General features: G+C 35.8%; 2 protein-coding genes and 1 pseudogene across 6 annotated transcripts; 2 read left to right on the forward strand and 1 right to left on the reverse strand.

Annotated features, from left to right (window-relative positions):
- Positions 1-6,039: 6,039 nt before the first annotated feature.
- On the forward strand, positions 6,040-10,764 carry LOC133669793 (transcription factor UNE12-like). Of its 4 annotated transcripts, none has more exons than XM_062090076.1 (8): positions 6,040-6,430; positions 6,566-6,888; positions 7,471-7,581; positions 8,655-8,771; positions 8,978-9,043; positions 9,328-9,393; positions 9,856-9,933; positions 10,021-10,764. In XM_062090076.1, the coding sequence occupies exons 1-8, from the start codon at positions 6,388-6,390 to the stop codon at positions 10,255-10,257; spliced, it is 1,041 nt and encodes a 346-aa protein (XP_061946060.1). In that variant the 5' UTR covers positions 6,040-6,387; the 3' UTR covers positions 10,258-10,764. The 4 variants fall into 4 exon arrangements, with proteins under 4 accessions (XP_061946060.1, XP_061946062.1, XP_061946061.1 ...); XM_062090077.1 differs by having other exon boundaries at positions 6,042-6,430; positions 10,027-10,764; XM_062090078.1 differs by having other exon boundaries at positions 6,041-6,888.
- Positions 10,765-10,830: 66 nt separating this feature from the next.
- On the forward strand, positions 10,831-13,602 carry LOC133669792 (pentatricopeptide repeat-containing protein At3g04750, mitochondrial-like; annotated as a pseudogene).
- A 399-nt stretch (positions 13,603-14,001) lies between these two features.
- LOC133669791 (mediator of RNA polymerase II transcription subunit 14-like) lies at positions 14,002-23,640 on the reverse strand. Of its 2 annotated transcripts, none has more exons than XM_062090074.1 (8): positions 23,124-23,640; positions 20,406-21,470; positions 20,067-20,164; positions 19,501-19,675; positions 18,365-19,376; positions 17,229-18,250; positions 15,437-16,512; positions 14,002-15,222 (listed from the first exon to the last, which is right to left on the reverse strand). In XM_062090074.1, the coding sequence occupies exons 1-8, from the start codon at positions 23,331-23,333 to the stop codon at positions 14,430-14,432; spliced, it is 5,451 nt and encodes a 1,816-aa protein (XP_061946058.1). In that variant the 5' UTR covers positions 23,334-23,640; the 3' UTR covers positions 14,002-14,429. The 2 variants fall into 2 exon arrangements, with proteins under 2 accessions (XP_061946058.1, XP_061946059.1); XM_062090075.1 differs by lacking the exon at positions 23,124-23,640 and adding an exon at positions 23,012-23,084.
- Positions 23,641-24,447: the final 807 nt, after the last annotated feature.

The raw sequence follows: 24,447 nt of genomic DNA on the forward strand, positions 1-24,447 counted from the left end.
AAAAAATTATAAAAAAGGTTGTTTATCTCAATTGAGTCCTTGACTCGAGTCATGGATTTGACCAGTTAACTTTAATTGATTACGAATCAGGGTTCATAATTTGTTTCTCTTGCACAAATAATTTTTGATTTATTTAATTAAATACATGTATAAACTTTTCAATTTATAATTGAGATTTTTTATGTCAGAAAAACACATAGAAAATGCTAGAATATTCATTTTTTTGTGTTGAAAAAAAAACTGTGACCCACAGAGAAGCACATGTCTTATAGCTAGTGAGAAATGTTAGCTTTATGGCTATAATAATGATTTAATTGTATTTTGATGATAACATAAACATTAAATATTGATGTTATTAATTAAGTAATATGTTATATGTTAATAATAAAATATTGATTTGATATAATTTTGATGAATGCATGCACATGCTCATGCATATATAAATGCCACACGATAATAACAAAATGATTTAATAAGTCTATGCAAACATATGAATCTTGTTTTAATTGATTAAGTAAGACACAATGCATATATGAATCTTGTTTTAATTGACTTGGCACTCAAAGCTGAAGCCTATTATAATTTATTTATAATTATAATTATAAGGAGCTCTAAAAAACATGGGTTTTTCATGGTAGAAATCCACTGTATTTATAGTTGTTTTTTTTTAATTTGATCATCAATCTTTATTTATTTTCAATTATATCCTTCCATGCTAAAATTCATAGCTAATTTATAAGAAATTTTTAATGAGGGATAAAGTTGAAATAAAGGGATCGAAGTGTAAAATAAGTGGTTGAATCAAAATTGAAACAAAAGTATATTTTGATCCTCTTTTAAAATGATAACCTTTCGGTCTATAAATATTTAAAATATTCCATTGTGGTGCAAAACTTCATTTTACTTATTTTTTCAATTTTTGGTTTGAGGTCGAAGATAGAAAATCACTTGATTCCAATAATAATAAAGAGAGAAAATGTCATTTTACAATGATTCTGACCATCAAAATGATCAATTTTGGTGTTTATGAGTTTCATTTGATAAAAAAAATTTCAATAAGGTGTTTTTTTATCTTCAAATTGTTTGAAAATGTAGATCTAACATTGGAAATTTTTTGGGTTTCAGGTTGATTTTTTTTTTTGCCTTTTTTTGTGAATTATTTTAAAGAATATACAAGTTTATTTAGGTTTCTAGGATTTTTTGGGATAAAAAAATGGTTAAAAATAAATTTATTGGGTGTTGAACACCCTTGACCAGACTTTTTAGTGACCTCTAGTTATCAAAACCTAGGTAGAGCAGACGATACGTCACCTTTTTTTTTTAAAAAAAAGTTGTGAACTTGTCATTTGCCCTATAAAAAAAGGAAAAGTTTATTAGGTCAAGATGCATAGGTTGCCTCAGGGAAGCGTGCATAGACCTTTTTTTTGAAGGTCCATGCTCTTGCACCTAAGCCTTTTCGTTTCTTTTTTATTTTTTTGGATTGTTTTTTTTTAAACCAATTTAATCCTTCACAATTGGCTTTTTTTTTAGTAATTTATTTTTGGATTTATTTTTCAATTTGATCATTCACAATTGGATATTTATTGATTTTTTTACTTATATTTTTTAAATTTTATCCTTTAATATTTTATTGATTTTTTTATTAGGCAACACAATTTATTTTGGTTTGATATTTTTAGATTTATCGTAATCTCAAACAAACACTCTGATATTTAGTTAATTTTTTATTTTGTGAGAATCTATTTTCCTTATCATATAATTAAATAAAAAAATTATAAAAAAGGTTGTTTATCTCAATTGAGTCCTTGACTCGAGTCATGGATTTGACCAATTAACTTTAATTGGTTAGGAATCGGGCTTCATAATTTGTTTCTCTTGCACAAATAATTCTTGATTTATTTAATTAAATATCTACATAAACTTTTCAATTTATAATTGAGATTTTTTATGTTTGAAAAACACGTAGAAAATGCCAGAATATTCATTTTTTTGTGTTGAAAAAAAAATTGTAACCCATAAAGAAGCACATGTCTTATAGCTGGTGAGAAATGTTAGCTTTATGGCTACAATGGTGATTTAATTATATTTTGATAATAACATAAATATTGAATATTGATGTTATTAATTAAGTGATATGTTATAAGTCAATAATAAAATATTGATTTGATATAATTTTGATGAATGCATGTACATGTTCATGCATTTATAAATGCCACACGATAATGACAAAATGATTTAATAAGTCTATGTAAACATATGAATCTTGTTTTAATTAAATAAGACACAATACATACATGCTATATATATATATATATATATATATATATATATATATATATATATATATATATATATATATATATATATATATCATGTGTTGCACACACCCTTGTGATGATTTAAACAGGTTTACAACATTCAAGAATCATCAAACAAGTAAGGAAAGGATTCACGAAACTCAAGAACAAAAAGTTTGTAAGAATAATGATTACCAACTTTACCTATCAAGATATTGTAATAAAATTTTATCAAATAGCACTCGACTTGGTTAAGACATCTTATAACATCCACACAACTTAAATTAATAAATCCAAAAGAACCAAAGAAAACTAAGAAAATATCAAAACACAAAAACAACATGAATTTGGATAGTAGCCAAAACGATCAAATCGTTTGTTAAAACAATCTAGTCGTTTCATAAAATGACTAGTTTATTTTTAAAAAATTTTAGAAAATTTAAGTGTCTTTTAAAACGATCTAACCAATTCTAAAAGACTCTGACCGATTCTAAAATTATCTAACTGATTCTACTCCAACAAGTAGAAAACTATATCAAACAACTAGTTTATATTCTAAGCCTATAAATAGTCATTCCCTTGTCAAAAACGAGTGTGGAATTCTTAAAGGAAAAAAATTTAAGCATACTTCCTCTCAAAAGTAACCTTTAATATCTTTTTTATTTCATTTATAATCATCTAAAAACTAAAAAATTTGTGTCATCCGCCCCATTTCCAAATAAAAAACAATTAAGGGATCACTCGCCGAGCCTGGCTTCTTTCCAAAGAGTTACAGGGAAAAAAAAAATTATCTGACTGATAGCTATACACGGTTAAACCAAGGAGGAGCACAAATTAAAACATGTTGCTTTCTTTCTTGGCGATCCATTCACAAGGATTTTTGCTCCACAAAATAGATTTATAAAGCAATAGTTGACATTCCAATCATAAGCCTACCAGAAAATGAGAAGATGTAATTAAAACATTCTTCATCTGATCGAGTCAATAAAAACCTAATCATATCAAGATTTGCTGATAAGCCAACCACCCCGATGACCGAAAGACTTAGTTTTCTAGAGGATAAAAGATGATCATGTCCATTAGGAAAGACAAGTCTATTAAAATACTTACACCTTACGAAGAATCAGGAAAGTCTGATGGAAAAAGTTGGCGAGACTGAAAGTTTTGTCTATTATCATCATAGTGCCATGATTAAAGAAATGAAGATATCAAATTTGTCACACACCACCATTATTGTCACTGCTTGTGTTGGTGGATAGGATAGGATAGGATAGGATAGGGTTCTTACATGTGGTAACTCCATTACATTATCATTTAGAAATATCACAGATCAAGCAGCTTTTGATCTTGTTTTTCTTAACCTTCTAACAGAAACTTGGGTGTTAGTAGAGTTATATGCTAGATTAACTCAAACCACAGTGGCAGGGGAAGAGGCTTGCGTACTGCGACTCCATGATACCTGGTAAAAGGATCCAACTTTTTAGAGGTAGTAGACAGGCACTTTAAAGCAGCTTTACTATTGTTTTTGGTTCCAAAAGCTTCAATTTCAAACGAGTCATGCTAACATCACATACAAGAGGACATTACATTATGATCATCTAGTCATTGATTGTCTCAGTCGTTTGTCTACCATCTTCCTTTACAGCACAAGGAATTTAATGACATTTTCGTTTTTTTCTTTCATATTTTATATGTTTTAATATGATACATACCCGGTTTATAATGAACTGCATCCTTTTTATGATTCCAGCTTTAATCATATGCAAATCTCCTTTTATATATGAGCACTCACAACCATAGTTTCCGGAGCTAGTTTAAGGTTTCATCTGAACGAAGGCTCGGATTGTTGGGCTAGTTCACCGGATCAACTCATGTCTCAATCACTTTCTTAACAAAATAATATCATTTCGCTCCTTTTTAATTTCTTTTTTAGTGTTAATCCAACTAGGTTTGAACCAAGTTTGATTGAGTTAATTTGTTAAGTCAATGTTATTTCTAGTTTAAATTCAAACACCATTTGAAATCAGGTTTTTAATTATAGATTTTCCAGATCATTCAGCTAGACTAGATCAAATTTAATAAATATACTCGCAACAATAAGCGTCAACCTAATATCTAAAAAATCTTTTGCTGCAGTAATATTTTGAAAAGATGCAAACAAATAATTTCTTTCTCTCTAAGAGACGTTCGAATGAACAACACATCTTTAGGATCGGAAAACTCCAAAACCATTTTTAAGGAATTCGAGAACTTTATAAATAGCATACATGCAAGTATAGAAACTGATGAATCCACTGGGAGATGAAATTGTGGTAGATTAGATTGATTGATTAATTGTGTCATTAGAGAGTGTTAATAAAAAATTAAGCACAATTATTTAGTTTAACAGAACAAAAAAATAGCTTACTTAACATAAAAATATTTCAAGGAAAGTATTAGAGTTTATACATGTTGCAACTATAAGCATGCAATAAACTTATGAACATATATATCATGTCAATCATGATATCAAATACTAAAATATATAAAAGTTTCAACAAGCATACTTAGCGTGCATTCAAAGAAACTCAAGAGATTTAAAAAACTATATATTATAACATGCATGCTAAAGAAAAAGGATTAAACAAAATAAAAAAAATATTTACTTATTGAAACACTTTAAAATTGATGAAGTTTCGTTGTTTTTAAAAATAAATCAAGACTTTATTGCTTATCTCTTGGTTTGATGAATGTTTGCAATAAACCTCTCAAGATTCCAATAACATTGCTTTAGTTTATATCCATTTCTAAACAACACTGTCTTAGATTTTTTGTAACTCCAATATCTCTTATATAAAAAAAAATGAACCTAAGCTCTATATTTGGAAGGAAAATCAAAGCATAAAAAAGAGAAGAAAAGCACTAAAAATGAGATGAGAAAGAATATATAAAAATTTGAAAAACATTGTCACAAACTCTTCATTCATCTCTTTTTTATAGTGAATTTTGAAAGTTCAAATGTTAGAGAACTAATTCAGAATTAATTTTTATCATTATTAATACTTGATTAGCTATCATAAATCAATAATTAAATATAAACATAGCAGCCATAAATATAAATTTTTGGAGCTGCAAAAACTATTTAGATTTGTATAAGATACTTTTAGAATAGACTGTTAACATTCACAAGAAATAATTCTTCATGGAACGAACTAAATTTAAATTTTAATTGATAAAAAATTAATTTTTTATAACCCAAAATATTATTTTACTATAAACTCATGTCTAGGCCCAACCCTCACATTTGTGAGTTTAAGTTTAAAACTCATTTTGCATATAATTTCTCTCCTCTCAAAATTTAGTGTGTTTTTTACTCAATTCTAACTTTTTAACTTTTCATTTTATAAATACCAATAAAATTTGGATTCTTTTCTATATAAAATAAAAGCTTTTAGAAAGTTTTATTAAAAGATGTCAATCAAGGTTTGTATATATTAATTATACTAATTTATTTAAATTATATTAATATTTTATATTAAAAAGCATAAATTTAAAGATTAAATTCAAATAAATTTTCAACCTAAAAAATAAATATACTCTATTTTGTTCTCATATGCACATTAATCATATTTTTTAATCAAATTTCGTAAAGAGAAATGAAAATATAATAATCACAGCCTTTCTGAGCACGTAGAGCCAGCAGGCGGTGACCAGCAATAGTTAGGGCAGGGCAGGACGCAGACATTAAAAAAAAAAAAAATCGAACTTTAGCCATTTCCTCAAGGTCTCACTCATCCTTTGAAAGCCAGGGAGGTCACACACAGCACTAACCACAAGTCAGACCCCATAAGCAAACGAAAACCAGCTCAAGAAAACACTGAATATGATGTTCTTCTTAATTTCTCCTCTCCATCTCTTTTACTGAACAAAATATGTCAAGATAATAGTAACAGGCTAACGGCCATACCCATTAATCCCATCTTGGAATCCACAGCTCACTTTCCGGGTTATTGGGCTCCGGATCTGCCAACCAATTCACCAACACAGCACTCTTTTTCTCGGGTTTCCCATAAACATCCCCCATATATTCCCTTTCATCGTCTCGATCTCTATGCATTTTCTCTCTCTTTCTCGGAGAACCAACACAAAACAAAGTACAGATATAAGTCTTTTTGCTAAGTTTTATTAGTAGTACTGCTTATACATACCAAGCTAAACAAAGTCTTCTTGCACATATATATTTATTGATAGTAGTAGTATTTTGTGTCATATATTTGCATGCATGGCAGGAAATCCTCCACCTGAAGGGTTGGGAGATGATTTCCTCGAGCAGATCTTGGCAGTGCAGCCACCTGGTTATGGTGGTGGTGGAGAGGTTATGGGGTCCACTAGCCTGCCCATGATGGGGTTGCAGTTAGGGTCTTGTGCTGGTAATGTTGGATTACTGAGGAGTAATGCTAATAATAACATGGGAATGATGCCTTTAGGGCTGAACTTGGAGCATCATGGGTTTTTAAGGCAACAGCAAGATGATAGTGGTAGTTCCTTAGATACCAACAACAGCAATAATATCAATAACACTCCTCCTTCTATAAAATCTGCTCGAATCTTGGTAAGCTCTATCTTTTTTTCCTCTCTAATTGCTGCTGTTATTCTGTTTTTTTTTTTGTCTAAATCCTCTTGTTAATGCTAACTTATTATTTACTCTTTTTTTTTTTCTTTGTCTATCTTGGTGGTTTTCTAAGTGGACTTGTCTGCTTGTTTGTTTGTACTTTTGAGTTGGTTTTGGTATCTGTTTTTTTGCATTTGTCTTGTCATTTTCTGGATTTTGTTTTGGTAAGAATAAAGATAACTGTCGCGCGCGCATATATATATATATATATATATATATATATATATATATATATATATGGGGTGTGTCAGTTTTGGATTTCTTTGAGTGCATAACATGATGATACTAATAGATTATTTTGTTTTCCGATTCAGGAAACATTTTGATTTCTTGCTAAGCTAGTTTGGAAAAACACTGATATAGTTTACTGTGTTTCTCTTCTCTCATTAGATAAAAAACTTGATAATATTACCAGCCCATCAAAATTTGGAAAATAGAAACCGGAGACTATGAGGGTCATGACTTGCTAATGGTAAATTTGGTCCAAAGGGTTGATTTGTAACTATGTAATTGTGGTGGCAGGGGAGAGATTCGGTGCACATGACAAGCTCGTTTCCAACATTTGGACATCTGCAGATTCATTCATCAATCCGGCCTACACCACCTCCTCCTGGACCACCTCAAATTCACCAGGTAAGAAACATGAGTTTTTGGACTAAAACACCTTGCTATTCACCTACATCTGGACAGCTTTTGTTGGACTAAAACACCTTGCTATTCACCTACATCTGGACAGCTTTTGTTATTCAACCATGTAAAATCTGGACATCTAAGATAGAACTACCAGCTTCTTCATTTTCTCCTTTCTATTTAAATTTGAGACTGAGAAGTACTGCCCTTTTTGATTGGGATAATAATTGTTTTTGGTTGTTAAATTCTTGGTTACTCAAAAATTATATTCAAGACTGGATGGCGCTTCATTTAATTGTTGGACAATATCATTAGGATGTGATTTTTTTCTTCAAGTGTTCAGAATCTTGTGCTTTTAGGAGAAAGTATCACTGCACTAAATGCTTATTGGTACAATAGTACCTACCTAGTTGTTTTTTCATCATTTCTAGCGGTAGTCTTTGTCAATATTCAGTGGAAAGATGAGTGTCAGCATGCGCTTGTATAATTGCAGTACTCCTTAGGTAACTTGTGAATGCGTTTCTCTTTTCTTGTTGAGTCTCACCAATAAAAAGAAGAGTACTCCCTCTCAGGAATTGATCCTGGTCAAATGTTCATTATTTCTCAAATTTTCATGCTTCGGCATTTTCTGGGGTCAAAATTAAAAATTCGTTGAATTTCTTATTCGACCCAACTTTCCAATATTGTCAGCCTTAGTTGAATCGGTTTAATTAATTTGTGCAAGAACATGTCTTGAAAAGTGTTGTGCAACCGTGAATGTGCAGCTAATTAATTTGTACTGATTCTAGCTGAAATCCCTAGACCTGGGAAAAGAATAGTTTGAGAGGCCTTGAAGTTCTAGTAATTAGGCATGCATTAAAAATGATCAAAGCCCAGAGAGAAATATCACATTGTGAATTAGTAGCTGCATATATCACTTGCAAAGGCAGTCAATGCTGACAGATTTATCGTTTTGCCTGCCTTCTCTTTAAGGAGTACTATATGTTTTACTTGATGGATAGTTTTTTCCTTCTTAAACCCCCATCATTGCATTGCATCTAAACATTTACCATCTGTTGTTTAAACTTTTTGCACAGATTAATAACCATCCAAATCCAGGAGCAGTTTCAGCTGTACCACAACCGCCTGGCATACGGCCAAGGGTGCGAGCAAGACGGGGGCAAGCCACGGATCCACACAGTATTGCTGAGAGGGTATAAACTTGATCTCTATTTGCTCGATATTTCTGTTTATCGAATCTGTACATGAATATTCGTGTGGTTTCTTGGAAAATCTCTCCATATTTAAGTTGCAGAACAAGTAATTCGTTATGCTTAATTTTTTTTCAACATTTCTATAGCTGTTTCTGTATTGGTATATATTTTTAACCAGTTTTTGATCATATGTTTTCTGGATGCAGCTGCGAAGAGTAAGAATCACGGAGAGGGTGAAGGCGTTGCAAGAATTGGTTCCCACTTGCAACAAGGTTTGCATATACTTGGTGCATTTACACACAGTCAACTGGAGTTCTTCCTGTTCCTCTCCATAAATTTCCAAATTTTGAATCTGCAACCAATTAATTCTGGTTCTGCATGTATCTATTGTTGAATCCTTTTATTCTTAACTCATGAAATTAATAGTTCGAATTGCAGTGTCGACAACATCAAGGAGTCGGTTTCTTTCCGAAACCACAAGATTAATTTCACCCTAGCAGATCTTTTTGTAGTTCCTAATTTTATTCTATGCTAACATATTCCAAATTCCATGCAGACAGATAGGGCAGCCATGCTTGATGAAATTGTGGACTATGTGAAGTTTCTAAGACTCCAAATCCAGGTATTAGAATCGGAAGGCGCCTTTGCTATCCAAACAGATTTATGATCTAGATCGAGGAGATTGATTATATTCCTATATTATTCAAAATTATCTTTCTGGTATGCATTATTAAAGCATTAACAGGCTCTAACCTTGCTATCCAGAAGGCGACTCTGATTCCAATAAGTCTATAAATTTTCTCAGGAGTTCTTCATATCATGGTGGGGCCATAACCTTTTGACTATCCTAGACATAGTTGAAGACCTTTAAATATTTGTTTAGATGAATTAGTTAAGATGTCGAGCCTGAAGTGGATCTGCCTTTCGTCGGCATCTGCACGCTTGCAATTAAATCATCATTGAATACATGAACTAGAGAGGGACATGAACTGTACTAGTACTGGCATTTCTGTCCTCATTTTTCTTGCACTATTTTTCTTGACCTCCATAATAATACTTTGATTTCATTTGCATGCTCAATCAGGTTCTGAGCATGAGCAGACTAGGTGCAGCAGGCGCTGTGGCTCAGCTTGTAGCCGATGTACCATTGTCATCAGTTCAGGTAGTAGAGCTAGAAGAAATGTTAATTAACACTTCTTTTCTTGAACTTTTTTTTTTATCATATCTATTAAGTTATGGTTTTGATGAGATTAAGGGAGAGGGCAATGAAGGAGGAACCAATCAGCAATCTTGGGAAAATTGGTCAAATGATGACACTGAACAAGAAGTAGCTAAGTTAATGGAAGAAGACGTTGGAGCTGCCATGCAATTCCTTCAGTCGAAGGCACTCTGCATCATGCCCATATCACTTGCTTCAGCAATCTTCCGAGCACGCCCACCTAACGCATCAACACTCATCAACACCGAATCGAACACCCCTTCATAAACCTAAGCAAGAAAGTGCATACTTCGTGTGCTCGTCGATCATTTCAGCAGGCATCTGGGTCCCAAATCTTGTTCTTGTCCCATTGTTACATCGACAGTCAGTTCAAGTGTCAACTTCCACTAGTCGACCTTACTGAAAGAAAGAAAAAAATAATGAATTCAGAGAAATTGTACTTCTTTTTTCCTGTTTCGTCAACCTCACGGGCACTTGATGTTATAGCCATGGTTAAGTCAAGGCAGAAACTTTCAAAACCTCCATTAATGTGCTAGTATTATCTATGGTGGGCCGGGGTTAGTGGAAAATGACCAAAATATTAGTGGTAAGAACTCTCTTTTCTTTCTCTTTGCATAGTGGGATGTAGGGCCTTTCAAAAGAGATTGATGGGCATGTGTATTATGTATTTGGAGAAATTTGTATGCAAGTTGAAATAGATAATAGTAGGTTGTCTTCTAAAGTTCTGTAAGAAGCTTCTTTTGGAAAAAATAATTGCCTGCCTTGGATTGTTTATAGGGTGATTTTGTTTTCTTCTGAAAAAGTAAATAGAGCCCCTTTTCCATCCTCTCTTAAAATTAAAATAAAAAATGGTGCCCCTTTTGCAAATTCTTACTTCAATGATTATTGAAGGAAGAGTTGGTGGAGAGACATGATCTCATTTAGTTTTTTCCCTTCTTTCTTTTTCCAATGAGGGAATTTTATGGGCCAACTCATAGAGCTTGGAGCTTGCACCACTCACCAGATGCAAGCTCTCCCTGAAAACTGGGTTCCACAGTAAATGGTTCAAGTCAGCCAGTTATTCAGAGGTTCCTGACTGCCCTTGATCTTTTGATCTCTAAAGGTATCCTCACCTCTGGCTTGCCCATGTTCTGGATGTTGCATCAGTGTTGCTTAAGACCTTGGAAGGTATGGAAAACAAATTGCACCAAGCTAATTATATGCTCTAGGCTAATAGCCTAAACAATCAAAGAAAAGCAAAGACATGATAAATCCTGTTGGATATGTTTTCCTGCGTTAAGAAGTGGGAAGAAATTGTCAGACAACTCTCAGTTTTGGGCTTAACTGTGCGGCAAGGAACGGTGTTTGTTTTTTATTTGGAAATAAATTAAAATCATATATTTTTTTATTTTTTAAAATATATTTTTAATATTAATATACCAAACGTTCTGGTTTTATTAGATGTAGTAAGGTTTAGGTTAGATTAAGATTAGTCCAAGGCTGTCCAACTCATCTTTTCTCCTCTGGCTTTCATTTCTTCCCGCATTCGGTTGGGCTAGATTAGGGAGGGTTTGGTTGGGCTGGTTGACCAGATGTTGTTTTTTTCTTGGGCCCCATCATGAAGCAAGTGTACTTGGAGAATGGACTGATGAGGCTTGCACATCAGGTATTTGAAGAGATGCATAGTCCAGATGAGTTTCTTTTAAGATTACAATCGTTGGTTATGCTAAGAAAGGGTTTGGTTTGGAAGCAATGCGATTGTTTCATGAAATGATGGGTTTAGGCCTTGAACCTGATGAGTTTACTATGTTGGGTTTGCTTGTTTTTTGTGGGCAATTAGGAGATGTGAAGTTTGGTAGGGCTGTTCATGGGTGGATGGAAAGGAGGATGTCTACTATGTCGTCGGATTTGATCCTGGGTCATGCTCTTATGGATATTTATGTCAAGTGCCAGGAGTTGGAGCTTGCTTCGAGAACATTTGGTGCATTAAAGAAGAAGGATGTTGTTTCCTGGAACATGATAATTGCAGGGTGTGCTGAGGTGGGGAAGTTAGAGCAGGCGTGGATGTTTTTTGATCAATTGCCTTGTAGGGATATTGTGTCTTGGAACTCTTTGATTACTGGATATGCCTGTAGGGGTGGTTTTTCAATGGTAAAGGATTTAATCATAGACTTGGTGATGGAGAATGTTATACCCGACACTGTCTCCATGATTAGCTTAGTCTCCGCCGCAGCAGAAACTGGAGCTCTGGATCAAGGGAGGTGGGCACACGGGTGAGTAATTAGACGCTTTCTTGGGTTCAGCATTGATTGACATATATCGCAAGCGTGAAGTATTGAAAGGGCTTTTTTTGGTTTTCAAGGAAGTTAATAAAAAGGATGCCCTGTATGGACACCACTGATAACAGGATTTGCTTTCCATGGTTATGGAAGCAAGGTTTTGCAACTGTTCTCTGAGATGCAGGAAGATGCAAGTCCAGACAACGTGACTTTTGTTTCTGTTCTTTCAGCTTGTAGCCATAGTGGACTTGCAGATCAAGGGATTAAAATTTTCAGTTCTGTGAAAGACTATGGCATTGAACCAGTAGTCGAGCACTATGGATGTTTGGTAGATCTTTTAGCACGACCAGGGAGGTTGTCTGAGGAAAAAGATATCATTAATCAAATGCTCATGAAACCAAGTCGTTCCATCTAGGGGGGAATACTAAATGCTTGCCAAGTTCAAGAGGACGTGGAAACGGCGGAGATAGCTTCCAGGGAGCCGCTAAATTTAGACCCTGAGGAAGGAGGTGGATACACGTTGCTGTCTAACATATATGCTGCTAGTGGAAGGTGAAGCTACTCCAAAAAGATTAGGGAGACCATGGAGAATAGAGGAGTGAAGAAGACTGCTGGACACAGCAGTGTGGTTGTGGATGGAGTCATCGACAATTTTTTTATCTCCTCAGACAAGTGCCATCCAGGATGGGTGGACATCAGGCCAATTTTGAACTGTCTGAAAAATGAGATGAAGCTAGGGGATGGTTTTACACAAGTACTGGACACATGTTGATAGAGGTTTGATTGTTTAACCTTCTTCTTCAATAACACGAGATGCAGAGATATTTCATCTGTTTTCTGCCGGCTGCTGCATTGGCGTGTCATTCCAAACATGCAAACAATATTATTTTCCTGCGATGCTCATTCAAATTAAGAGGGCTGATGGAGCGCACGATGAGGCCGTGGTTTACAAGAAGCAAGATTAGGATACCAGTCTGGAAGATAGGAGCCAGATCCATCTGTACCTGAACACGAAGTATATTGCTGCACAAGGGTTCTTAAGAATTAGCTAAATCGATGACCAGATGAAAATGAGGCTTCCATTTTAAGCAGCTCAGTGAATCTAGATGGATGGAAAAGAGGAAAATGATGGTCATCCTCGGATTAAAGACAGCGTCTTAATGCTCACAAAAGCTTTGATATTTTGAACCAGATGGGAGTGCTGATCTAATGCAGGCACCGATGCAATTCCTTGGACCTAAAATGGATAGGAAGCTTTCTTTTACATTATATGAGGAATATCACAGCATGGCTGCTTCATGTTAAGACGTTTGATTTTTCGAAAGAAAATTGAATGGTGTGCTTTTTATCAATACATTAATGGATCGGCTTAAGCACAATCATCAAAATCAACAACTCTGGATGGAGAAATGGAACACCAGAGGAAGGAAAAGGAATCCAAGCTCCTGATTCAGCTTGGAAAGATGGAGGAGAAGGATGAAAAAAATGGAAACAGGTCTTACCATTATCGAAAACTTGATAAGCTATATCAAGCGCATAAATCCTTCTTCCTGTGTGGCCCTTCTCATCCATTCATCTTCATTTCTATCCAAGTACTGGTAAAAAATCAAGTTGAAAGACACCCTTCTTATAAAAATAATACACCAGACACAATGGAGGTATTGAATTGCATGCATCACGCTGGTGAGCCAATCTCGGACACTACTTGGTTTCAAACTCGGTTTAGTTTTATGGAAAAGCAAAGTGGCAGATCTTTAAATGGAGCGACTTCCCTGCCGGCAAGAGATTTATAAAAGTGGGAACATGGACAAGTGTCAACATATACATAAAAATAATGCCCTCGAACAGTCTGAAAACAATCTTAGACACCTTCGGAATGCCCTTAAGAGGGTATACAACAGTCACGAAGTTTGTCTACTCAGCAACTATGATTTCTGTACAGAGGAAAACAGCCGCTACAATACCGGTATCTGCAAAAATAATTTACATCCTAATCATCAGAACACTGGATCAGCTATTTAAACGAGTCAAAAAGTCCTGCACGGTCATCTGTATCTTCAACAGAACTTGTTACCATCATTTGACCTTCTTTCGCATCAATGCAAGGCCCTATCTACTTTCCTCATTCCAGATATTGCAAATAATTCAAAGATTGATGTTGCAAGCAGTAAACCTATCTAATCACGTTGTCCCAGAGCTTGCAGTAACTCCACTGCCATCTCTCAACCCTTGGAGGCACATATGCAGGTTTTTTTGCACACTTTCTGCAACTACTCTCAACCTTCCTTGGGCATCTCCTGTCGAAGATCCATGCACTTCCACAGTTCGAGCCACCCTCTGTTTACTTTTCTCCCAGTCATCAACATGTGACCAGCAAGCTCGGCCGCCGTGGCTTCCTTCCATGCCAAGGAAAGACACATTCATGGTTTCACCAAACAAGTATCTCAACCTCACTGAGACACAGTAGGGTAACCAGGCAGCACCACCCGCAGCATTAATGTGAGGTATGTGAGCAGGATCAAGGACAACAGTCAGTGCAAAATCAACAGAATTATGGGGCCGATCATAATGGATATTGCTTTTTGCAGCAGATGAATTCTCAGCCACATTTAACCCCGTATGATTTTCAAGGCATAATTCAATTCGGGGTTTTTGTCCAGGTGCCATCTCCCCACCTTGTGCCTGAGCCAATCCTTTCTTCCATGCAATTAATTTTAAAAATTCTTTTAAAACTGATATGGGTAGAGTGAGAAAGGTAATGAATGATGCGACACGAGAAGCATCATAGGGCTCTGATGCTACCCGGCGACTGAAATAGTCGCATATTTCTCCAATTTCAGATTGAGTCAGTTCTTCTTGAGCAGCTGCATTATTTTGTTGCTGCTGTTGCTGCTGTTGATGATGAAAGCGCTTGACGCTAAGTACTTGAAGAAGAAGTTGAACTCTGTGGACACTTACAGCAAACACATAGCCCCTGCAGAGAAAAAATAATAATCAGATCATGCAAGAAAATGGCCAAACAAGGTCCCAGCACAAAGACACAGCAAATTCATATAGCCCTTCCAGGAGACAAACATACTATGGCCTGGAAATATTTAAAAATACACCACCATTACAGATAACAGCAAACACTGTTATCTGCAGTTTCGCACTGACTTGCAACAAGGAAAAAAGATTCTTGTACTTACCCCACAAAGAAGCGCAAGGCTGGCTGTTCCTGGTCCAAATTCAAGAGCGCACCTTCATTTTCCTTCAAAATTGACCCTAGGATCTCTTTCAAAAGGCCAGGTAATTGAGCAAAAAGCCACAGCACTCCAAGGTATTTAAGAATGCCTCTTAGAACCTTCTTAAGAGCAACAAGAGGAACCCATCCACCTCCATACCCTCCATCATCACCAAGACCGATAATGGCTGTATTCAGCTCTCCTCTAACATGGGCAGGGACACCAACACCTGGGGATCTGCGTATGGGCAATCCTGAGCTTAGGACAGCCAAATTTGATGATCCCGGAACAGCATTTCCAACACGATTCAATGCAGCCACTTGATTTGCTGCCCTGGATGTTGCTGAAGAATTAGGAAGGTTAACTCTATTTCCATTAACACTTGATAGTTGAGAACATGAACTTGGGTTAGGATTGTTAGAATTTCCCAGTCCAACTGTCTGCTGACCACCAGCAAAGCCAGGATCTAATCCATTCAGTTCTTGGGCAACATGCTCCATGATGAAAGGGCGAAACTGTGGACAGGGTAATGATCCTCCAACTGAAGGACCTCCCTTAGGTGGTGTTGCTGGTTGCAACCAAACCTGATCTCCAGCAAAGCAACGCATATCAACTGCAAAATGCTTCCGGTATATAATCCGGATCCAGTAGGGGCCTCGTAGTACAACAGAGACATCAATTGGCAACAGTGAGCTGGGAACAATGCCAGGGCCACCTCGACCAGTAGCAGCTAACATTGCAACATTATGTGGGTTGTGATTCCCAAGAGGTCCAGTGCTACAAGAAACATTGCTTAAAGGGCCAGAAGTTGGCTGGCTAATATTATTCACCAAACTGCTGGGCAAGAGTCCCTGGGATTGGATGTACCCTGCCTGTTTTGGCATAGAAGCAACAGTTGCTGTTGCACCTGGAACAGCTGGAGCAGGACCAGCTCTTGCAGGGCGAGTAGCAGCAGCAAGAGCATGCAGGGGTCCAGCAGTTAGGCGAATGCAATCCAACAGGGATGCAACTTCAGCCCCATTTATAAAATCTTCCAGGAACTAAATAAAATACCAAATTCTAGAGATGTAAGAGCAGCTCACTTAAGTCACAAACACAACATAAAACAAAAGATCACAAAACAAAAATAACTAAAACTAGATCCATGATAAAGCTGAACAACAAAGGTTCTATACAGCATCAGAATTTTACCAGGTATATCAAAATATATATTAAGAAAGGAAAATGGTATTAATCAGTAAAATACATGACTTGTACCATCCAAAACTGTTTTGCCTCTTTAGTGTTAATCAACTACTGACAATAAGGCATCACAAAAAGAATTCAATGGACAAACCGCAAGACCAGCTGACTGCAGAAGAGCACTTCAAAGCAAAATATCATTATGCTAGATATCTGAAGAGAGCTGAAATTTAGTGGTATGGTGCAGGACAGACAGGACTGCAATCAGATATGAAAAAGAAGAAAAAACAAGGGACTGGATTGCAACCAGATAGTAATTTAACAATTGAGAAGACAGAAACACAGGAAAAAGAAAACGTACAAATCTATGCTGGTTTAAACAAGTGAAAAGATGGGCCAAAATGATGGTGAATCACAGAGCACATGAGCTGCTCCACATGAACTTCATGTCATGATGATAAATGCAGGTGACCAAAATAACTTAGTATAAACACATTGATGACAATAACCCAACATAATCACAGTAAAGATTGAAATAAAAAATGAACACAAACAAAAATAAAATATAACACACCTTAGTATGAGGCCAAAGTTGGTCAGGTAAAACATGCAATGTGCACCCTTCTTTACCCGATTCCCACTCAACAACAAAACGAGCTAGAACACCTGAACCAAAGCTAAACCACAAACTCATCAGTCCAACTGCCTCAATTCTAAATGCTCTCCTCATCTGTTCAAACAACTTATCAGCTCCCTCAGGAGCATTTTTTCCTCCAATGGGCACTTTAAGATCAGAGTTTGCACTGCTTTCCTCTAGTTTCTCATCAGCTCTTACTCCAAGCAGCTTACGCATTCCAAGAGCAAACATTCTAGCATTAGAAAGCCTTTGAATATCTGCCACTAGCTTCTTTATACTATCAGACTCAACAGACTGGTAACTCAGGACAACGCCATCTGGATCGTAACGAATATGGGAATCCACATCAGATGCATTCGCAATATGGACCCCAGAACCCCAGGGAGTGCCACTGCTTCCCTTCTGAAGTTCCCACAAATCCCTGAAGTGCTGATCATTTATTTTGACATCCCAATGCATGCTTCCAGGTCTGCCAAGACGCAAGCAAATATGTTGCCATGAATCGCCTCGCGCAAGTGGAAGTCGGAACCATATATTTGAGGATGCACTTCTTAGACCCACTTCTTCAACATATGGAATGTCCAAGTCGTCCATCTGGCTAGTTAGTCTAGCATGCTTAATGGAAAGTGAGCAATGTCTAACCATGTGAAGAAGAGCAGAGACATAAATGCTTGAAGGTGAATTCCCTTTATTTGCTTCCGCGATAAGGTTCCCATAGCTGTATCTATTATTTTTATAGACCATTTCTGATGATACAAGCATCTGTGAAGAAACCTTCTGAAAGTGAGCTGATTCTGAGGTTCTTCTTCTCTTAGAAAATCCTGCTTTAGCATCTATATCTTGGAGAGATGGAATCATGCTCAACATGTCTAAAACTGTACGCTTTCTTGGATTTTTTTCATGTATGGATACACCATGACTAGAGCCCAGAGATATTGCAGTATCTCCTGCTGTATGGGCTGAAAAAGGTATTTTCTAGTCAAACATGGCTAAAATAGCAGAAGAAAAATAAAAATCGGAAAAGTATCCTGTGAATTTAATGAATGCAGATAAAATTATAGAAGGCATCTTACATACGGAAGTTGTAGCTAATGGGCTTGATCCAGCAACTCTGACCACAGACCCAGCTGGTGAGCTTCTGGCTCCAATAGGTTTCACATTTGATGCTGAAATTCGAGAGCCCGTTGGTCGAGATGGAGATGACAATCGAGAGGGCCTAATCCCAGATAGTGCATCCTTTGATGCATCATTCGGCAGTCTTAGATGATCATCGTCCATTGCGGAATTAGTGCCAACCTCAACCAGATGTTGAGATCTAAGAGAAGACAAATCCTGATCAGATTTTGAAGCTGATAATATTTTCACAGCTGTGGTCCTTCCTAGACCACAAGATAGTGAACTGAATGAACTGGAATGCACAGGTCCCTTCAGGTTATTTGATGGATACAAGGATCCGTTAAAGTGAGAGGCCACACTTGACACTTTTGCAACACTGTTAACTTGCGACCCCTGCATGCCTGCTTCCCACTTAGGAGAAGGAGTTCCAGCTTTAATAGTATGAAGATTTGTCGGAACAGAGCCAAAATGAGAAGCAGGAGATGCATTGAATGAGGTAACATTCTGAAGTGGGAATGAAGGTGCAGATGCCCCTTTCTCAAGTTCAAACACTTCATCAACAACGGATGAAAAACTTGATGGAGGACATCCTGCAATTGGCATGGGACCCTCTAGACGGAATTCAGATAGAAGACCATGTTCGGACGTCTGGTTATAAGGAGAGGCATTAGGCAAAAGGCGATTCAATTTTCCCAGGTCAACAATACTCAGATCATCTTCAAGCATCTGCATCTGGTTAATGTCGATCTTCTTCATGCGCATTACAGCAGTTGAGTCACTAGAAGAATGAACTTTTCCAGATGGATCTGGTTGTGTCTCCAGCAACTTAAACAGAGGTTTGAAATCCTTATCAAGTTGTGCCAACAGAAAATACAAATTCCCACAGTCTGGGAACCCCATTAGCAGCATAGTTGAACCATTCAAAAGGTTTTTAGGTACTTTCACTGCAGCAAAACCATGTTCATATACCTGCAAAATTCATATCCTATGTTTTAGTGACTTTTACCCATGAATGCCTAGGCAAAATTCAAAATTCAGAGCCATTTAATCAGATCTAATAACATTCATTTTTTTTCTCAAAATTAAAAGTTACCTCGAGACCCAAGAACCTGCCAATAGATGCAAATAACTGCAAGATACTTTTGCTCCTCAAACTAATGAAAACTTCAGCTGCAGTTATGCTTCCTTGATTTAAAGCTTCTTCAAAATCTATCAGCACTGAAGGTGTAATTATATTTTGGGATGATCGGAGGAGAAAACGGCCATTCCTGCAAGTAAAAAAATGAAACTCAGACAATGTAGAAAATGTGAGAAATGCATCCCCTAACAGGCATTAAATGTAATAGAACAGGGCCTTATTGTGTACGGTTTCTACTATGCAACAAAGAAGTTTGTTGTACACGAGGATGGACAGCTTATTCAAGAGTTTTTCTAGCATATCAATACCAGCAGTCTAAATTGCCCTTCTTTATGCATATGCATACTAGATGATGACTATTTATCCTTTAAAAGAAAGAAAAAAGAAAATTGAAAGTTACAAAATCCTTATTATGCCCCTGTTTTAGCTTTTCCACACACAAAGGAAGAATTAGACAACCCAGAAGCAGACATGCAGATGAAATAAAAATCGTTCCATATGCATGGGTCAAGGGAAGACACCTTATATTTATTCCAAGGGTAAAAAACGATGATCCATAGGCACGAACATGCAGTACTTCCTGCCCCTCTTGATCCCCACCATCAGACTTAGTTTCTTTCTGCATATATAATTCAATAAAGGGAAAAAAATAATTCAGGAATGATATGCCTTTAAGATCATAGATACAAAAAAATAAATGCACCAAACAAAAAGGTAATTATCCTCCATGAAGACAGTCTTAAACACACCAGAGGAACTAAGGCTCCTTCACTATTTATGCACCACAAGTTTCTTGATTTGAGAATTTCTAAAAGCTCAAGCAAAATGTGTTGAAAAATCCATGTTAAATGAAAACCTACCTTTTTATGGTCAACATCAGGTTCATCCATGTGGAACTGAAGAAAAACATCACCTGCAGCACGGCAGATCTGAACATTTTTTCCCAGCTCTTTCTGAATTTCAAGCAAACGAGTATATCTATTACAACATATTGCTCTGAGAAGCAACTTCTCAACATCGATGCAGCTCTGGTCAAGGGAGAATTCCGCCCCCCTTCCATTTAGAGGATCTATAACAAAAGTGCTATGAATACATTTTATCTGTAGATCGGGTCCTGGTTCAATTTTTATAAATGGGCAAATCCCCGAGTCGGATGTACTAGAGTTTTTATCCAAATCTAACCAATATATAATTTTCAAACCTGGTGTTCGTAAACCAGCTGAATCAACTTCTCCATCTTGATTTAGCTGAGTGGCATTACTACTACTGCTATCAGATATGAGCTCAAACCGAATTACATCTTTCCATCTTCCTTGACGGAGTGCTTGTACTTGCCTTAGAACAGTATCCATAACTAATGCAACACAAAGCTCATGAAGAACTGAATATAGAATTGTAAATGGATTCTCTGCTGCAGCCATTCTGCGCTCCAAATCATCTCCCAGAACATGCCGTCGCAATTCTTCCAGTTTCACAGATCCACTTCTCTCACCAACAAGCAATTCCATATGTAGTATCCTCCACATTGAAAGGTGCCCTCGGTAGCCAAGAGTAACTAAAACTTTAAATTCTCCATCCACACAAAGCAATGCAGTACCATCAGACACTTTCACCTTGGAAATTTCCTTTGGTAATGAAACTTCAAGTAACTTGGATTGCACAAGTGTGTCCAACTTTCTCAAAGCTGGCTTCTGCTGAACCTCAGTTAATTTTCCCTGGATACCCACATCTTCTATACATTTTGGTAAACGCTCATAAGATCCAGTTAGGAGTACTTCTATAGCAGATGGAACATCATAGCTAGGAGCACGAGCCTGCTGTAGCCCCTCGTGCATGAAAAATAAAGAATCTGCGGCTTGGATAAAACAAGTATCATGACTTGACAAGGTTGACTGAAGTTGCTGACAATATTGTATCAACGGAACCTGCAAAGCAAAAGTTGAGTTAAAAATCAGTATTATTTGAACATTAAAGTGGCCTTCTATTCCATAACTTACACAAGAATCCAAAGCATAAAATTACCTTTAACACATTAGATTTTAACAAAATTAAGACTTTTTAAATTTCAAATGCTTGGGAAATACTTGAGGTTCGACATGTGTTCTTGAGCTATTGTAGAATATTGAGTTTTGATGATGAAGTTGATGACTTGGGAAGTTGGAAGTTTTTTCACTAGTTTCTTTTGTCCTTGTACATAAAAGGTTGCCACCTTCTAAACTTCAAATGTTCATAATGCTTTCACATAAGATTGTACACGAGGACTATGGACAGAAGCAGATGCCTATTCTACAATTTTGTCCTATTCATCTCGACCAACAAACCATAACTGCAATAACCCACCATGTATACAAAGGTTTGTTGGTTTCTAATCTCATGAGATAATACTGATTCAATACCATCAATACCTTTTCCTACTGAAATCTGGTGCCTTAGTTAATGGCACAACATGAATGTATTGACTATAGACACAGCACATGCTTTGGAAATTTTCAAACCCGAAATACTTTCAGAAGGCTAAATAAACCCCTCAAATAAAATTTCAGCACATATCTTAAAACTAATGTTCATAGTGCTTGAGCACTGATGCTGATCTATCTCATTCAACTCTCTAGCACTATTAATATAATTGGATTTAAATCTAGGCTGGCTCTTTGATAATGTTAGCAACGTTCATCAGGAAAATAACACGATCTACCAACAGATAAATATCATAATTTTTTTTGCTTCTTGACTACACAAGCTACTGGAAACAATAAACTCCCATACGTTACCTCCTCCATTATGTTTACTTTTGCAAGGATGTTCATATTGTTTTTCTAATTGCACACAACATTGACTTACATTTAGAGAGGGGGGTATGAGATTTTTTTCCACCAACTACTGAGTCAAAAACAAAGCAAATTTATAGTATCTCCTCCCGAGTTCAAAACTTTGGAGGAAAATTTTAATTCAAATGACTGCGAATGAAGATATATCTGATTTCATCTTTTATAAGGAACGCTAATATAATTCCTGGAATGCAGTTAGAAATCTACCAAATTTCCTAGCATTTCCAACAAATCAAGTCCCAAGAAAAAGCTTGAGAATTTCTTCCCAGTTCTACATTTCAAATAAATCCTAAACTCACCAAAACAACCTATAACAAATTAAAAAATCAAACTAACAAACCAAAACTTGCACACTCTTTTATCCATTTAGTCACCCAAGCAATGACTTGCCTGTAGCCACAAATTTCCAATTTTAAAAAAAATCAAAATCACCCAAATACTCCAGAGACTAGCATTCCCAAACTAAACTAGCAATCTTTTAACAATAGCCACAAAAATTCAATCCTTCATTCCTTACAGCCACAATTTTTTAACACATAAAAATCTCAACAAACCCTAAATTCAAAAGTATTCAAGTCTAGAGCAAAAACCCAAAATTTCCTTCTTCAACAAATCAAAAAAAAAAAATTCTTATTGACCTGTTGGCACCATTTAGCAAGGACAATGAGTCTAAGCATACGCTGTTGAGTGTGAATCAAATTAACTCTTTAACACAAAAACCCAACCAATCAAAAAAAAAAACTTCTTGACCTGTTGGCACCATTTAGCAAGGACATTGAGTCTAAGCATACGCTGTTGAGTGTGAACCAAGTACTTCAAAAGACTAATCTTCTTGTCAGAATCAGATTGTTGGGTGGATTTGGATTTGTCCACCAATTCTTTCAAAGAAAGAAACGAATCCTCAGCAGCTCGACTCACGAGAGTCGAGAATTCCACAGTTTGTTGCCCTAACTCAGCCATTCCAGGTCTTCAAGAGTTAGGGCTTTATTTCTTCTTTTGGTTTATTACCGGATCTGCGTATTACTATTACTGTTGTGAAGGCATAATAGAAGAAGCTAGGGTTTTTGGAGACAGAAACAGAAAAAACAGGTTTTGTTTTCTTTTTCTTTTGTGTTCTGTGTTTTTTTTAAGGTTCTCTCTCAGATTATTGGAGTCTGAAGGAAATTCGAGGCCTTTTCTCGGCTCTCCCCTCTCTTTTTTTTCCTTTCCTTTGTAGAAGAACAGAGAGAAGAGAGAAGCGTTAGCTTGCTAATTTGCTTGCTATTTATGATGATTAGAAGCTTTTTGGGCGTTGCGGCCCGCTCCATTTTTTCTAATATTATGTTTTTAGCAGCATGGAAGTAATGGATTTAAAATAATTTATTTTTTATTTTTTAAAATTTATTAATTTATTAATTTATTAATTTAAAAATATAAAAAATAATAATTTAATTTTCATATTAATATATTAAAATAATTTAAAAATATATATATATAAAAAAAAAAAAAAATTGACCCGCCTCTATTTTGACTACAATCTCAAATGAAACCAAGTTTCGTTTGCCTCATCGCCATTCCTTTTATCTTTTCTTTCTATATACAGTATTTTCATAGGTTTTGCTGTTGTTTTCTTTGTTTAATGCATAGTTGTATGATTTAGTTTAGAGATTAAACTTGGAAAAGGGCATGCATGCCTTATTAATTCATTGATTTAATTCAAATCAATTTCGAGTAAATTATTATTATTTTCCTTGAAGTTGAAATGATGGATTTTGACTGAATTTATCAGCAAACTACGTTGTACTTAATCAATATATTTTTTAATTCAAGCTCAAACTTAATTGACTTTAGTGAAGTTTTGTATCAGAAATTTTTCAAATCAAATCCCTCGTGCCACTTGAACAAGGTTCAGTGATTTTGTTAGTTACTTGGTTCTTGCTTTACAACGGGTTAAATAATTTTTTCCAATAAAAAATAAATATAAAGGCTTTTATAACGTGTTTTTAGATATAAAAAATTCTTCAATCATGAATTGAAATGCTTGTACACACATATAATTAAATATATAGATATTTTATAAAAAAATAACTAAAAT

The sequence above is a fragment of the Populus nigra genome, chromosome 12 (genome assembly GCF_951802175.1).
Source record: "Populus nigra chromosome 12, ddPopNigr1.1, whole genome shotgun sequence".
In the NCBI taxonomy this organism is placed as follows: Eukaryota; Viridiplantae; Streptophyta; class Magnoliopsida; order Malpighiales; family Salicaceae; genus Populus; species Populus nigra.